This window comes from Ranitomeya imitator, chromosome 2, assembly GCF_032444005.1.
Source record: "Ranitomeya imitator isolate aRanImi1 chromosome 2, aRanImi1.pri, whole genome shotgun sequence".
In the NCBI taxonomy this organism is placed as follows: Eukaryota; Metazoa; Chordata; class Amphibia; order Anura; family Dendrobatidae; genus Ranitomeya; species Ranitomeya imitator.
The window spans coordinates 841,738,257-841,752,495 of record NC_091283.1 but is presented as its reverse complement, the minus strand read 5'-3'; the positions used below and the strand labels follow the sequence as shown (position 1 = coordinate 841,752,495).

At 48.9% G+C, this 14,239-nt stretch overlaps 1 protein-coding gene across 4 annotated transcripts in view; it reads left to right on the top strand.

The window, feature by feature from the left end:
* XPNPEP1 (X-prolyl aminopeptidase 1) overlaps positions 1-13,847 on the top strand; it is a 37,613-nt gene extending 23,766 nt beyond the window's left edge. For 2 of the 4 annotated variants that reach the window (XM_069754251.1, XM_069754253.1), the window contains exons 11-20: positions 2,406-2,456; positions 2,815-2,873; positions 5,991-6,068; positions 6,157-6,228; positions 6,801-6,861; positions 7,010-7,079; positions 8,717-8,890; positions 9,213-9,289; positions 12,682-12,780; positions 13,485-13,847. In XM_069754251.1, the coding sequence (XP_069610352.1) occupies positions 2,406-2,456; positions 2,815-2,873; positions 5,991-6,068; positions 6,157-6,228; positions 6,801-6,861; positions 7,010-7,079; positions 8,717-8,890; positions 9,213-9,289; positions 12,682-12,780; positions 13,485-13,613 (870 nt within the window). In that variant the 3' untranslated portion in view covers positions 13,614-13,847. The remainder of the gene's footprint in view (positions 1-2,405; positions 2,457-2,814; positions 2,874-5,990; positions 6,069-6,156; positions 6,229-6,800; positions 6,862-7,009; positions 7,080-8,716; positions 8,891-9,212; positions 9,290-12,681; positions 12,781-13,484) is intronic. The other 2 variants (XM_069754252.1, XM_069754254.1) reach the window with 1 other exon arrangement.
* The last annotated feature ends 392 nt before the right edge of the window (positions 13,848-14,239 follow it).

Sequence of the window (14,239 nt, the reverse complement as noted above, 5' to 3'; positions counted from 1 at the left end):
CAACAGGCGGTTACCCAGTGCCATATCAATTCTGGATAGCGTAGCATGAGCCGGTGAATAGCACGAGTATCCTCTCTCCCCAACATGTCTAACTCTCCATAAATCAATCATGCCTAATTCACGCACATAGGTTCCAAATGTTGTAGTGTGCCCCTCCGACCTATTCTGGGTGTTCTTATTTTTATCCCAAAAGTCATCACAGATATTGTTCAAATCCCCAATAATTAAGATTGGCAGTGGTTCCCATCGTCCCACCCTCTCCAATACCTCCCTGATCTTCTTACTTGAATATGGAGGTGGAATATACATTGCCGCAACACACAATCTCACTCCATACAATATACATTGTATCACCACATACTGACCCTCAGCATCCACGCATACTTTCACCTCTTCATATTGCACTCCCACCGGCACCAACACTGACACACCTCTTGAGTACGTCGAAAAGGTAGAATGATACCCCTTCTGTATCCAACGTCTATTCAGTACATCCACTTTCTCCTGTATCAAGTGCGTCTCTAGCAAGCATATCATAGAAGCCCGCTGATCCTTCGCATACTGCAAGCTCGCAGCTCTCCTAGACTTATCCGCCAGGCCTCTCACATTCCAGCTCAATATCTTAAAGCGGTCCCCTATTATGTGACTCATCATCTTTAGTTATGTCTTTACTTCCCGTTCTGAGCTGTCTAACTTCCCTCCCCACCCTTACCCCTACCCCCCCTCCCCCACACCCCCCAATACTATACATTCTGCCTCTTATCAAGAGTGGGGCACCATCACCCATTGCGAACACTCTTGTTAACACAACCTTCTCCTTCCGCCTCCCGCTACCGTTTATAACAGAATTCGGCGCAATTCTTAGAAGAACAGTATAATTAAACCTGTATTATATTACAACTGCAAGAAACTAAATAAACTTTTTAGTACGCTGCACACCCTTCCTCCCTCATATTTCACCGCCGCACCAGCTCTCCCAGTGCATTCCCTGAATAATACCCAGCTCCACCCTCCAACCTTCACATTTCAATTACCAGTGTACTGTCAATCAATCTCTTTTTTTCCCCCCTTTTTGAAAGATTTAAGATATCTCCCGACCAACCCGCCTCACATTTTCAATCTCCTTTCCCTTTAAGCTTTTTAGCGTTAAGATCTATCCACTGGGTAGCGTCCTCCGGCGTCTGGAAAAAATGAATCTTATCCAACGCCACCACTCTCAGTCGTGCCGGAAACATCATGGAGTATTGCACTCCCAGTTCTCTCAGCCGTCTCTTGATACCCGTGAACATCATCCGTTGTTTCTGTACCAGGGCGGAATAGTCAGGGTAAATAGCAACTCTTTGACCTCCAATTGTCAGATCCGTCATGTCTCTAGCCTTCCTCAGGATAATGTCTCTGTCTCTGTAGTTTAGGATTTTGGCAAGCATGGTACGGGGACTTGCTCCAGGGACAGGTGGTTTCGGTGGGACCCTGTGGGCTCTCTCTACCGCAAATACTTTTGTCAGTGCTGCATCACCAAAGTCTCAAGGAGCCAGCTTTCAATATACTCCGTGGGATTCCTCCCCTCAGTTTTTTCAGGGACACCCACTATACGAATGTTATTTCTTCTGGACCTATTCTCCAGATCCTCATTTTTTGCAGCCAGCTCCGATATTGTTTGAGCAAACTTCCTCTCCGCTTTCTGCAGCTGCACTATATGATCTTCTGCCGTGCTCACTCTTTCCTCCACAGCCCCCACACGTTTGTCAATCTTCTGCAGGGCTGCATTTATCTGGGCTGTATCCCCTTTAACCTCCTGTATCTGCTGGGTCAGGGATTGTTTGCAGGATGATACCAGTGCAAAGACATCTCTAAGGGTGGGCTCTGCTCCTGACTCCTTATCTTCAGGTCCCCCCGCTACCACCGCCATGTCACCATCCCTGCTCCCCTGTTGTACCTCCTGCTCCTCTGCTGGGCTTTCCTCCTCTCCTTCTGTGTCTGTGTCCCCTCCGGCGTCCTCCTCTGCTTTTCCTGTGTTCCCTGCGGCTTCCACTCTAGCAAACTGCTGGAGCTTTGCCGCCACCGCCATTCTTTTCTGGCATGCCGCGTTGTCCTTCTCCGCCTTCTCCCTGGCGTCGGCGCCATCTTGGCCGGTCCCTGCCTCGCCAGCTCCGGCGTCTCTTTGTCTCCTCCTGGTCATGTTTGCCGATCTCGGGGCCGCCGCTATTTACCGCCGCACTCCCGGGACTCTCCTGCAGCCGGTAAGCGCTTTGAATCGCCGCTCAGCTGCGGCTTATCAGGATAAACTCAGCGTTAGCAGCGGGAGCGCTCTGTCACGCGTCCGCTTACATGGACGTTCAGGCCACGCCCCCTCGCTGCTGACTCCTCTGCCACCTCCATCATCATTTCTCTGTTTCCTCTCGCAGGTGAAGGACGCTGTTGCTCTATGTGAATTTTTCAACTGGCTGGAAAAAGAGGTAAAAATACCGAACTAATGCATAATTGTAGTCTTCTCCTCTTATCGAGATTCAATTCTGAATCTCTGACTTCTTATCCTTCTATGCAGAAACCAGTCTGACAAGTAGCATTGCAGTATAAAGAATGGGGGATGAATAAATTGGTGACTCAATCTGTCACTGATATCCAGCGCTAAAAAAAAGAAAACCTGCAACGCATCACTAAAAAAATAGAAAAAGCTTCTAAAAACAAAACTGCAAATAAACGTCTAGCACATTAGTCAGATGACCGGGGGGTGTAGAATATTCCGGACTTTGATGAGAACAGTCAGAATTCCGCCTCGTCTTGTTCTAATATTACAGTATTTTCCCATCACAGATACAGAAGGACACGGTGACAGAAATATCGGCTTCCGATAAAGCGGAGGAATTCCGCAGGTAAAACGCTTCCGATGTCGCTGTGATAATCTAGTTCTGATGTGTAGTAATAATGTAACCAGCAGAACCCATCACGGGTGAGGAGCCTCGCCAGTCCGTACTGGTCAGACCTGTGTGATACCTGGTTACTATCGTATTCATATTGTCCTATTGCAGACAGTATGATATACACGTAAATGTTTGTGCGCCCCTGATCAAAGGTACTGTTATTGTGAACAGTTAAGCAAGTTGAAGATGAAATAATATCTAAAAGGCCTAAAGTTAAAGCTGACACATTTCCTCTGTATTTTAAGGCAAAAACAAAGTTGTCATTATTTTTTTTTACATTTTAAAAATTACAAAAAGGAAAATGGGCCGATGCAATTGGGCACCCTTGGGATTTGTGTGCTCAGATAACTTTGACAAAGGTGTCAGACCTTAGTTAGCCTGTTAGGGTTATGGCTTTTTCACTATCGTGTTAGGAAAGTCCGGGTGATGTAAATTTCCCAGCCTCCTCTAACCTTGTGCCAAAAACCAGCAGCCATGGGTTCTTCTAAGCAGCTGCCTAGCACCCTGAAAATGAAAATGGGTGAAGGCTATAAGAAGATAGCAAAGTGTTTTCAAGTTGCCCTTTCCTCAGTTAAAATTGCAATTAAGAAATGGCAGTTACCAGGAACAGTGGAGGTCAAGATAAGGTCTGAAAGACCAAGCAGAATTTTAGTGAGAGCTTCTCGAAGGATTCCTAGAGAAGCAAATCAGAACCCCGGCTTTACTGCAGAAGATCTTCAGAAAGATTTAGCATACTCTGGAGTTGTGGTACATTATTCTACTGTTCAGAGACACCTGCACAAATATGACCTTCATGGAAAAGTCATCAGAAGAAAACCTCCCCTGTGTCCTCATCATAAAATTAAGCATCAGAAGTATGCAAAAGAACATCTAAGCAAGCCTGATGCATTTTGAAAGCAAGTCCTGTGGACCGATGATGGTAAAACAGAACTCTTTGGCCTCAATGATCAAAGTGTGAAGAATAAAGGGCACAGAACTTCAGGAAAAGAACATCTCACCAACCATTAAACATGGGGGTGGATCAGTCATGCTTTGCAGTTGTGTTGCAGCCAATGGCATGGAGAACATTTCACAGGTAGAGGGAAGAATGGATTCAATGAAAATTCAAGAAATTTGTGATGCAAACATATCACCATCTGTAAAAAAGCTGAAGATGAAAAGAGGAAGAGGATGGCTTCTACAAATGGATAATGATCCTAAATACACGTCACAATCCTCTATAGACGACCTCTAAAGGCACAAGCTGAAGGTTTTACAATGGCCCTCACAGTCCCCTGACCTGATCATTGCATCTGCAGCTAAACGTCAAAATAGCAGAGGAAGCAAGACGCCCCAGGAATCTCATAGAATGAAAAGAATTCTCCAACGAAGAATGGAGGAAAATCCCTCAAACAATAATTGAAACACTCTTAAAGTGTTTACAAGCTGTGATACCTTCAAGAGGGGGCGTTACTATGTACTAACCATGCAGGGTGCCCAAATTACTGGGAAAATATTAGGTGTAATTTGTCATTTATTGAGCTAAATTCCTGCTTCCCCCGTAATTTACAAGTCCATTGGGCATCAAGTAAGAGTAGCTCCACCCACCGGACTCAAAACCCAGAGAAAGCAGGGATTTATGTAAATAACTAACACCTAATCTTTTTCCTAGACAGCTGTATATCAATCTGCTCAGTTCCTCCTGCTTTATAACATGGTGCCTGCAGAGAGAACAATACAAATCTACACTATCTGCAGGCAGCATGATATAGAGCGGGAGAAGCTGAGTAGAGTGATATTGCGCTTTGCTCTGGGTTTACGAGTCCAGGAGGCGGTAAGTCATTGAGTAACTCCGCCCATCGGACTCATAAACCCAGAGCAAGCATGAATTTTACTTAACAAGTTACACCTAAGATTTTCCCAAGAAAACCATACATTAATCTACTATGCTCCTTTTGCTCCATAACATGCCTGCAAATAGGACAATACATAAATTCTAATATCTGAAGTCAGTGTAACTTTTTGGGAAAAGATTAGGTGTAATTTTATTATTTATTGAGTCAAATTCCTGCTTGCTCTGGGTTTGAGTCTGGTGGGCAGTCTCACTCAGGGAAAGCGGTCAGTTATTGATTAAGTCCAGAGCACGCAGGAATGTAGCAAACTAAGTACAAGTTATATTGAATTGTTATTGATGGGAGGATATATTATATACAGTTACGTCCATATATATTTGGACAGAGAAAACATTTTTCTAATTTTGGTTATAGACATTACCACAATGAATTTTAAACAAAACAATTTAGATGCAGTTGAAGTTCAGACTTTCAGCTTTCATTTGAGGGTAGACACATTAAAATTGGATGAAGGGTTTAGGAGTTTCAGCTCCTTAACATGTGCCACACTGTTTTTAACGGGATTAAAAGTAATTGGACAATTGACTCCAAGGCTATTTCATGGACTTCGTTATGGCATTCTCTAATAAGCAGATAAAAGGCCTGGAGTTGATCCTGTCCATGAAATAGCCTTGGAGTCAATTGTCCAATTACTGTTGGTCCCTTTAAAAACAGGGTGGCACATGCTAAGGAGCTGAAACTCCCAAACCCTTCATCCAATTTTAATGTGGATCCCCTCAAATGAAAGCTGAATGTCTGAACTGCAACTGCATCTGAATTGTTTTGTTTAAAATTCATTGTGGTAATGTCTATAACCTAAATTAGAAAAATGTTGTCTGTCCAAATATATATGGACTTAACTGTATATAATTTATTATTCTTCCTATTGGATGGTCCCAGAAGAGCTCTGCAGCCCCCTGGTTTTAGCGATTGTACAGATCCGACCACTAGAACTCCCAACCATCAGATGTTTATACAATTCAGGCACCTCCGAGGAGACCCCTGTGATGGCACTTACTGGGGTGTCCTCCGTGGTTTGGCAGCCCCCCGATCCTAGAGCAGACCCCAGGGGGGGCTTCTGATCTGAATGTCGATAACACGCAGCGATCTAATAACGGCCAATAAATAGAAAAGAATCACGGAATGTTACAATGTAACCAGATATTGGAAACGATTTAACCATTTCTCTCCCTTTCAGCCAACAAGAAGATTTCGTTTCCTTGAGTTTTGCGACGATTTCGAGCTCCGGACCCGACGCCGCCATCATTCACTACAAGTGAGAATTTTTTTATATTTTTGTAATGCTTTATGGGATAAAAAGAAAAGAGATTGGTGACTTTTTGATGGCGGTTTACTCTTTACAGGCCGGTTCCCGAAACGAACAGGAAGTTGAGTGTGAAAGAGATTTTCCTCTTGGACTCCGGAGCTCAGTACAAGTAAGGCCGACGCTCGACGCTGGGTTTCCGTGGGCGACCTGCTGGTTTTAATACATGCAGGATAATCAGTTTATCCATCCACATTGGTATTTTCGCGTCCTGTTACAACAGCCATTTTCACCAAACTAAGAACCGTGTCTGCGGGCGGCCATATTAGTTGTCACTTTTGCAGTTCTCAGCAGCGAAGGACGGTACATTGTGGATTTAGGTCTATATCGCTTTTCTGTAATGGCCGGGATGAGAGGTGACTCTGATCCTGGCTGCCAAACCCCTCAAATGATCAGTAACTGAATAGGCATTGGAGTGGTTAGACAAAGGGGAGGGGCCACCGTTGCAATGGGATATTAAGGGCTGCCATTGCAGTTAGGCACTTAAAGGGGTTGTCCTTGATTAGAAACATATGGTTGCTTTATTCTCAAAACAGCGCCTCGGCCGTCTTCAGGTTGTTTTTGGTATTGCAGCTCGGCCTTCCTCACTTGGAGTTGAGCTGCCGGTGTTTTTAATGCATTTTTGATGGGAAATTTCTTTAAAAAAAAACATTATCCTAAATTCTTCTTTATCCCTTTGAAAAGGGACGGAACGACAGATGTCACCAGAACCGTGCACTTTGGAACGCCCACGGACTACGAGAAGGTGAGCCCATCCTCGGCGCTGCAGTTGTTACCGCCCTTACTGAAGTTATGGGGAAAGTGGCCATAGTAGCGGCAGCGCACGGCGTGACCCCGGACTGATCGTCCGCCGTGACAGGTGTGTGTGATGCATGCTCTCTCCCTTCCTATAGGAGTGCTTCACCTATGTGTTAAAGGGACACATCGCCGTCAGCTCCGCCGTGTTTCCCAATGGCATCAAGGGTGAGTACAGTGCAGCGGACGCCCCGCACCGGGCTTTGCTCTTACTGCGGACATATTTACTGCATATTCAATCCACGGCAGATATAAATTAACCCCTGCACTGCCCTGGAGTAACGCTACCATTTACCCTGATCCACCTGAGACCACCATGAACAGATCTCAAGTGCACTCCAGTTATTGTAACGGGACTCGTCTGGTCGGAAATTTAGCATAAAAATCTCTAAAGAACGAGACTGGTCACAGTGCGGCCAAGAGTGCATTTCCACACATTTGCCGGGACTACAAGTCCCAGCATTCCACAGCGTTCTTCACTTCCTCTACACCTTATACCTTTGAACCCAGTTATTTTTTATTTATTTTTTATTGCTCCAGTGCATCCTTTAAAAAAACGGAATGTTGCAGATAGCCTTTAATTCTGTTATTTTGCATCTGCAGTCTTCGTGCAGAGATCTGCGTCTCCATGGTAACAGACAACAAACGTCCGGTGTAGTCTGATCCGGCGGTTATCTCTTCCATCTGTACCTTATTCTCTTTATAAGGGTTGGATCACCAACCAATAAGTGTATGACTAGCAGGACCCCTTGCGTAATGAGAATTAGGGTCTACAATTTACAAGGTGTGGTAATGTGCAGGCTTCCAACCGCTACATTCATGGTCTATGGGTCTGAGGGGGGGATGGTCGAGTGCTGAACTCCTATAGATAATGGATGGAGAGGTGTATATGTGTGACTACGGCTCCTCCTAAATGCGGGATACAGGACCCTTAGGTCTGGTCGGGGTCTTAGGGACGGGACCCTGATCAATCGTGCACTTATCACTTACGCCATGGATCCTTTAAGGGAGTAGAAGGGAGAATGTCTGCAGGATCCGACTACACAGTTTGTTTGTTGTCTGTTACCATGGAGACACATGTTTGCAGAGGAGCTGCAGACATAAAACTACATTTTTATGAATTAATTGGAGGAATAATGAACCTGGGCGGCCGTGCGGTGGACATGGGCTTCACATTACAGACGGACGCGTTCTCCTGTCCGTGTAATGTACATCGTGGGCAGAGGCGGGTGGTCTTGCAATGGTGGGCTGCCAGGAGGAGCTAACAGAGGGCGGCCAGGACCGCCATGCAGCCATGTCGTGGGCTCTTCTCGGCCGGCGGAGACAGACCCCCGATGTACTGAAACCTTCAGATCTTCTTTTTCTCCGTCCTCCGCTACTTTTTGACTTTCACGCCTGTCGCCTCCGTCGTTGTAGCAATTTCAGTATGGCAAGAAAACAATTAGGACGACGTCTGTTAACTAATCGCCTCCTAATTAGGACACGAGCCGCGTGTACAATGTATCTCCCCGGATCTCATTATGTCGGAGGTGGATTCAGTCTCCAGAACAATAAGTTTATTGCCAATTATCGTAACGTTAATTTATCTGATTACGATCCGCCGCGCTCGCTGAGACGAGACGTGTGGCCTCACCGGCTCCAGCGCCTCCATCCGTGACTGCCGGGTGCTGCCTTCACTGCACCCGCCGGCTGTAAACGGGAACCTTTGGGGGGGTGATCATTACACCAGCATCTTCCAGAGGCCTTAATATCTGGCACAGCTGAGGGTTTGCTACAATTGCATCCAGTGTACATCTGTCTTGCAGGACATCTCTTGGACTCTTTTGCCCGCGCAGCGTTATGGGAATCGGGTCTGGATTATCTGCACGGCACCGGACACGGCGTCGGCTCTTTCCTCAACGTCCACGAAGGTCCCTGCGGCATCAGCTACAAGACGTTTGCTGACGAGCCCTTAGAAGCCGGCATGGTTCTGTCTGACGGTGAGATGAGCCCCGTACAATGTCACGTCTGCTCTAGTCACAGCCAAACCAGCGCTCAGAACTCTGCCGGCCCCTTCTTTGCTCCGGTCACTCTGCAATCCCCCGTGTACGGCGCAGGGTGTGCCCAGGTTTATTCCTGGAGATGTGTAAAGCAAAAAAACTGTATCTTCCCAAATGCAATGCAGCCGCTGGAGTGCACTGCAGAACTCCATTACCGCAGCAGAATTGTGAATGCAGCTCTGGATGTGACTAGAGACAAAAGGAGGAAGCAAAATGATTCCTGAGACTGTAAGATATGCACTTCTTATCTTTTGCTTCTTAGAGCCGGGTTACTATGAAGACGGATCATTTGGGATCAGGATTGAGAACTTGGTTCTTGTGGTTCCCGCCACCACTAAGGTGAGGTCTGAAGTCGGAGCCTCCTTCCTGGGGGTCCCGTGATCCTCACAGCTAATGAGGATGGGCTATGGTTAGGCTCTGACTATATGATCTGTGCGGCCGACACAGCAACTCATTGGTCCTGAGAGTGAGGGGCCCCCGGGTTTGTGTAAGGGTACCTTCACACTAAACGATATCGCTAGCGATCCATGACGTTGCAGCGTCCTGGCTAGCGATATCGTTTAGTTTGACACACAGCAGCGATCAGGCCCCTGCTGTGATGTCGTTGGTCGGGGAAGAAAGTCCAGAACTTTCTTTGGTCGCTGGCTCTCCCGCTGACATCGCTGAATCGGCGTGTGTGACACCGATCCAGCGATGTCTTCGCTGGTAACCAGGGTAAACATCGGGTTACTAAGCGCAGGGCCGCGCTTAGTAACCCGATGTTTACCCTGGTTACCAGTGTAAACGTAAAAAAAACAAACACTACATACTTACCTACCGCTGTCTGTCCTCGGCGCTTTCCTGCACTGACTGTGAGCACAGCGGCCGGAGAGCAGAGCGGTGACGTCTCTGCTCACAGCCAGAGCAGAGAAGCACAGCGCCGGGGACAGACAGCGGAAGGTAAGTATGAAGCGTTTGTTTTTTTTACTTTTAGGATGGTATCCAGGGTAAACATCGGGTTACTAAGCGTGGCCCTGCCCTTAGTAACCCGATGTTTACCCTGGTTACCGGCATCGTTGGTCGCTGGAGAGCGGTCTGTGTGACAGCTCTCCAGCGACCAAACAGCGACGCTGCAGCGATCCGGATCGTTGTCTGGATCGCTGCAGCGTCGTTTAGTGTGAAGGGGCCTTAACTCTAGGACCCCTTCCTTCCTGCACTTCTCTACTTACATGTAGGAGCCCGAAAACTGAGCGGCCAGGAGCGCCGCTGTACAGGGATAGTCTGTAGGAAGAAGGATAAAGGGAGGAAGGAGGAGGACAACGGGAGGAAGGAGAAGGACAGGGGGAGCCTGGAGGAAGGAAGAGGACAGGGGGAGCCTGGAGGAAGGAGGAGGACAGGGGGAGCCCGGAGGAAGGAGGAGGACAGGGGGAGCCCGGAGGAAGGAGGAGGACAGGGGGAGCCCGGAGGAAGGAGGAGGACAGGGGGAGCCCGGAGGAAGGAAGAGGACAGGGGGAGCCCGGAGGAAGGAAGAGGACAGGGGGAGCCCGGAGGAAGGAAGAGGACAGGGGGAGCCCGGAGGAAGGAAGAGGACAGGGGGAGCCCGGAGGAAGGAAGAGGACAGGGGGAGCCCGGAGGAAGGAAGAGGACAGGGGGAGCCCGGAGGAAGGAAGAGGACAGGGGGAGCCCGGAGGAAGGAGGAGGACAGGGGGAGCCCGGAGGAAGGAAGAGGACAGGGGGAGCCCGGAGGAAGGAAGAGGACAGGGGGAGCCCGGAGGAAGGAGGAGGACAGGGGGAGCCTGGAGGAAGGAAGAGGACAGGGGGAGCCTGGAGGAAGGAAGAGGACAGGGGGAGCCTGGAGGAAGGAGGAGGACAGGGGGAGCCTGGAGGAAGGAGGAGGACAGGGGGAGCCTGGAGGAAGGAGGAGGAAGGAGGAGGACAGGGGGAGCCCGGAAGAAGGAGGAGGACAGGGGGAGCCCGGAAGAAGGAGGAGGACAGGGGGAGCCCGGAAGAAGGAGGAGGACAGGGGGAGCCCGGAGGAAGGAGGAGGACAACGGGAGCCCGGAGGAAGGAGGAGGACAACGGGAGCCCGGAGGAAGGAGGAGGACAAGGGGGAGGAAGGAGGAGGACAACGGGAGCCTGGAGGAAGGAGGAGGACAAGGGGGAGGAAGGAGGAGGACAAGGGGGAGGAAGGAGGAGGACAAGGGGGAGGAAGGAGGAGGACAAGGGGGAGGAAGGAGGAGGACAAGGGGGAGGAAGGAGGAGGACAAGGGGGAGCCCGGAGGAAGGAGGAGGACAAGGGGGAGCCCGGAGGAAGGAGGAGGACAACGGGAGCCCGGAGGAAGGAGGAGGACAACGGGAGCCCGGAGGAAGGAGGAGGACAACGGGAGCCCGGAGGAAGGAGGAGGACAACGGGAGCCCGGAGGAAGGAGGAGGACAACGGGAGCCCGGAGGAAGGAGGAGGACAACGGGAGCCCGGAGGAAGGAGGAGGACAACGGGAGCCCGGAGGAAGGAGGAGGACAACGGGAGCCCGGAGGAAGGAGGAGGACAACGGGAGCCCGGAGGAAGGAGGAGGACAACGGGAGCCCGGAGGAAGGAGGAGGACAACGGGAGCCCGGAGGAAGGAGGAGGACAAGGGGGAGGAAGGAGGAGGACAAGGGGGAGGAAGGAGGACGACAGGGGGAGCCCGGAGGAAGGAGGAGGACAGGGGGAGCCCGGAGGAAGGAGGAGGACAGGGGGAGCCCGGAGGAAGGAGGAGGACAGGGGGAGCCCGGAAGAAGGAGGAGGACAGGGGGAGCCCGGAAGAAGGAGGAGGACAGGGGGAGCCCGGAAGAAGGAGGAGGACAGGGGGAGCCCGGAAGAAGGAGGAGGACAGGGGGAGCCCGGAAGAAGGAGGAGGACAGGGGGAGCCCGGAGGAAGGAGGAGGACAGGGGGAGCCCGGAGGAAGGAGGAGGACAACGGGAGCCCGGAGGAAGGAGGAGGACAAGGGGGAGGAAGGAGGAGGACAAGGGGGAGCCCGGAGGAAGGAGGAGGACAGGAGTTTGAGAAAAGGGACATATTAGAAGTGGTGCCAGATTGTTCTTTTCCGCGACATAGGAGACCCCCACGCACATTAGATATTTGTCTGCTTCTGACTCTTCCCTGCTGTGTTTGGGCTTTGTTACATTGATGATCCCGGTGTGTGATCTATCCCGAACATCCGCCTCCTCATCTTACTGATGGACCCCTAATCCTGTCCCCCCTGGAGCCGCCTGATCTTGTATGGTGCATCCACACATACATAGGGGGCGCCTGTAACTCTGGATGCAGAATTGCTGTGTATTTCTTTTTTTGCTCACAGTTTTCTTCACGCAATCAAAAACAATGAGTTTTATAGTGGACTCCACTTCAGGCAACGCTCCTTGTTCACAAAGATTTTATAGCAGTTTTTTGCTTCCTGAAAAGGACCTTTTTTTTTTTTTTTTTTTTTTTAAATGCATGCTCAAAAGACCGGACTCACGAACAGCAAAGTGGATCAACATTGAAATGAATATTTATTTTTTCTTTTTTATGGTATTTTCAGCAGTCAAGCGGCTCCAAAAAAATTATTAAAAAAACCTGTGTGTGCATCTGTCCTGTGCACGTGGATCAGATTTGGTAAAATACCGGGCACGTTGCATGTTCTGTTATCGGCTGCAGATTTTCCGCCCCGTGTAAACAGGCGGTGAGGCAGGAGGAGCCGTTCCCAGGTTGATTTCTTTCCTATACTTCCAGTACAACTTCCGGGAGCGGGGAAGCCTGACCTTCGAGCCGATCACACTGGTGCCGATCCAGACTAAGATGATCAATGTCGACCTGCTAACTGTGAAAGAGGTGAGAGCTGATGGCGCCACATGTCATTTAAAGGGGTTGTCCACAACTGGACAAACCCCTTTTAAAAACCCTTAGTGTGGTGAATAAAAGAAGAAAAAAATAAGAAAAAAATCCACTGCATTGTTTGTCTATATCCCGAGGGCTCCACATATCATCCGCTGAGCTTTGGGGCGCACGTAACATTACAGATCACCATTTTTTACCCCTATTATGTAAGAAAACCGTTTAATTGTTGCAAATTTTGGTGTCCAAAACTGGTTATGGTTGCGACCATTGTTGCATTTTTCCCATAGTAAAGCATTGTGCAGGGGAAAACTTGTGTTTTTTAACTTTAAACTTTTTTTTTATTTTTTCCCCATCTCTGTAACACTTTGAGGGATTTCCTCGTGTCCGTTCCGACACTTTTTGTTGTATAAAAGTTGCACAAAGTACAACTATGCAAAATGCAATAACACACGGCCATTGTTAGACCCCCAGCTGCAGAAATAACCAGTTAGCACTGGGAAATAGTGGGAGATGCCACATTGCTTAAAGAGGACGTCATTCCTCTGATTAACCACTTAGATGCCACTGTCAGCATTAACCGCGGGTCCTGGGGGCTAATCAGATCACTGATTTCCGCAGCGTGACCGTGATCTGTGGTGGACGGCGCGGGTTTAGCTCCTTTTCTTACCTCTTTTCGCCTCTGTTTCTCCCTCCTCCAGATCCGCTGGGTGAACGACTACCACAACAAGTGCAGAGAAGTTGTCGGAGCCGAATTAGAAAAGCAAGGACGCCAGGACGCCCTCCAGTGGCTGATAAAAGAAACGCAGCCCATCTGCAAATCGAATTAATTTTTTTTTTTATACTCTTAGGTGTTTTTTTAACCGTTTCATTGACAGTTTTGAGATTTGCTGTGAGCCAAGTAATGGACGCATCTTTATCACGGTTTCATAGATGATGTTTTTTTGGCCTTACAACCTCAGGGGAAGCAGGAGGAGCAGTCACTCAATCAGGCCTGCGGTGATCTGACAAGTGTAATATTACAGAATGGAGAAATAAAGGAAACGTCATTCTTTGTTTTCCTTTATTGCTTCAAATGAGTCTTAAATTTACATATCCAATGAGTTTACATAACATAAAAGTGGAGTCGCTGCATAGAAATGCAACTAAAAGGGTTTGTCCACTATTCGGACTACTAGGACAACCTCTTCTTGATCTCACTGTTTGGCCCTGATAAACTAAAAAAGCCGTTACTCCCCTCCCGTGATGTTCCAGCGACGCCTGCACGGGAAGTGAGTATAGGCTTTTATTTTATCGCCCAAGCGAGGGGTATGAGAAGGAGCTTTCCAAATAGTGGAGAACTGTAATCCTCTGCTGATCCTGTATTATTCTCACTCACGTGGATCGTGGACCCACTGTACCCGGGCCGGGCTCCCAGGAGGGGCGCACCTAAGCGACCACCTGGTTTTCAGCTTGT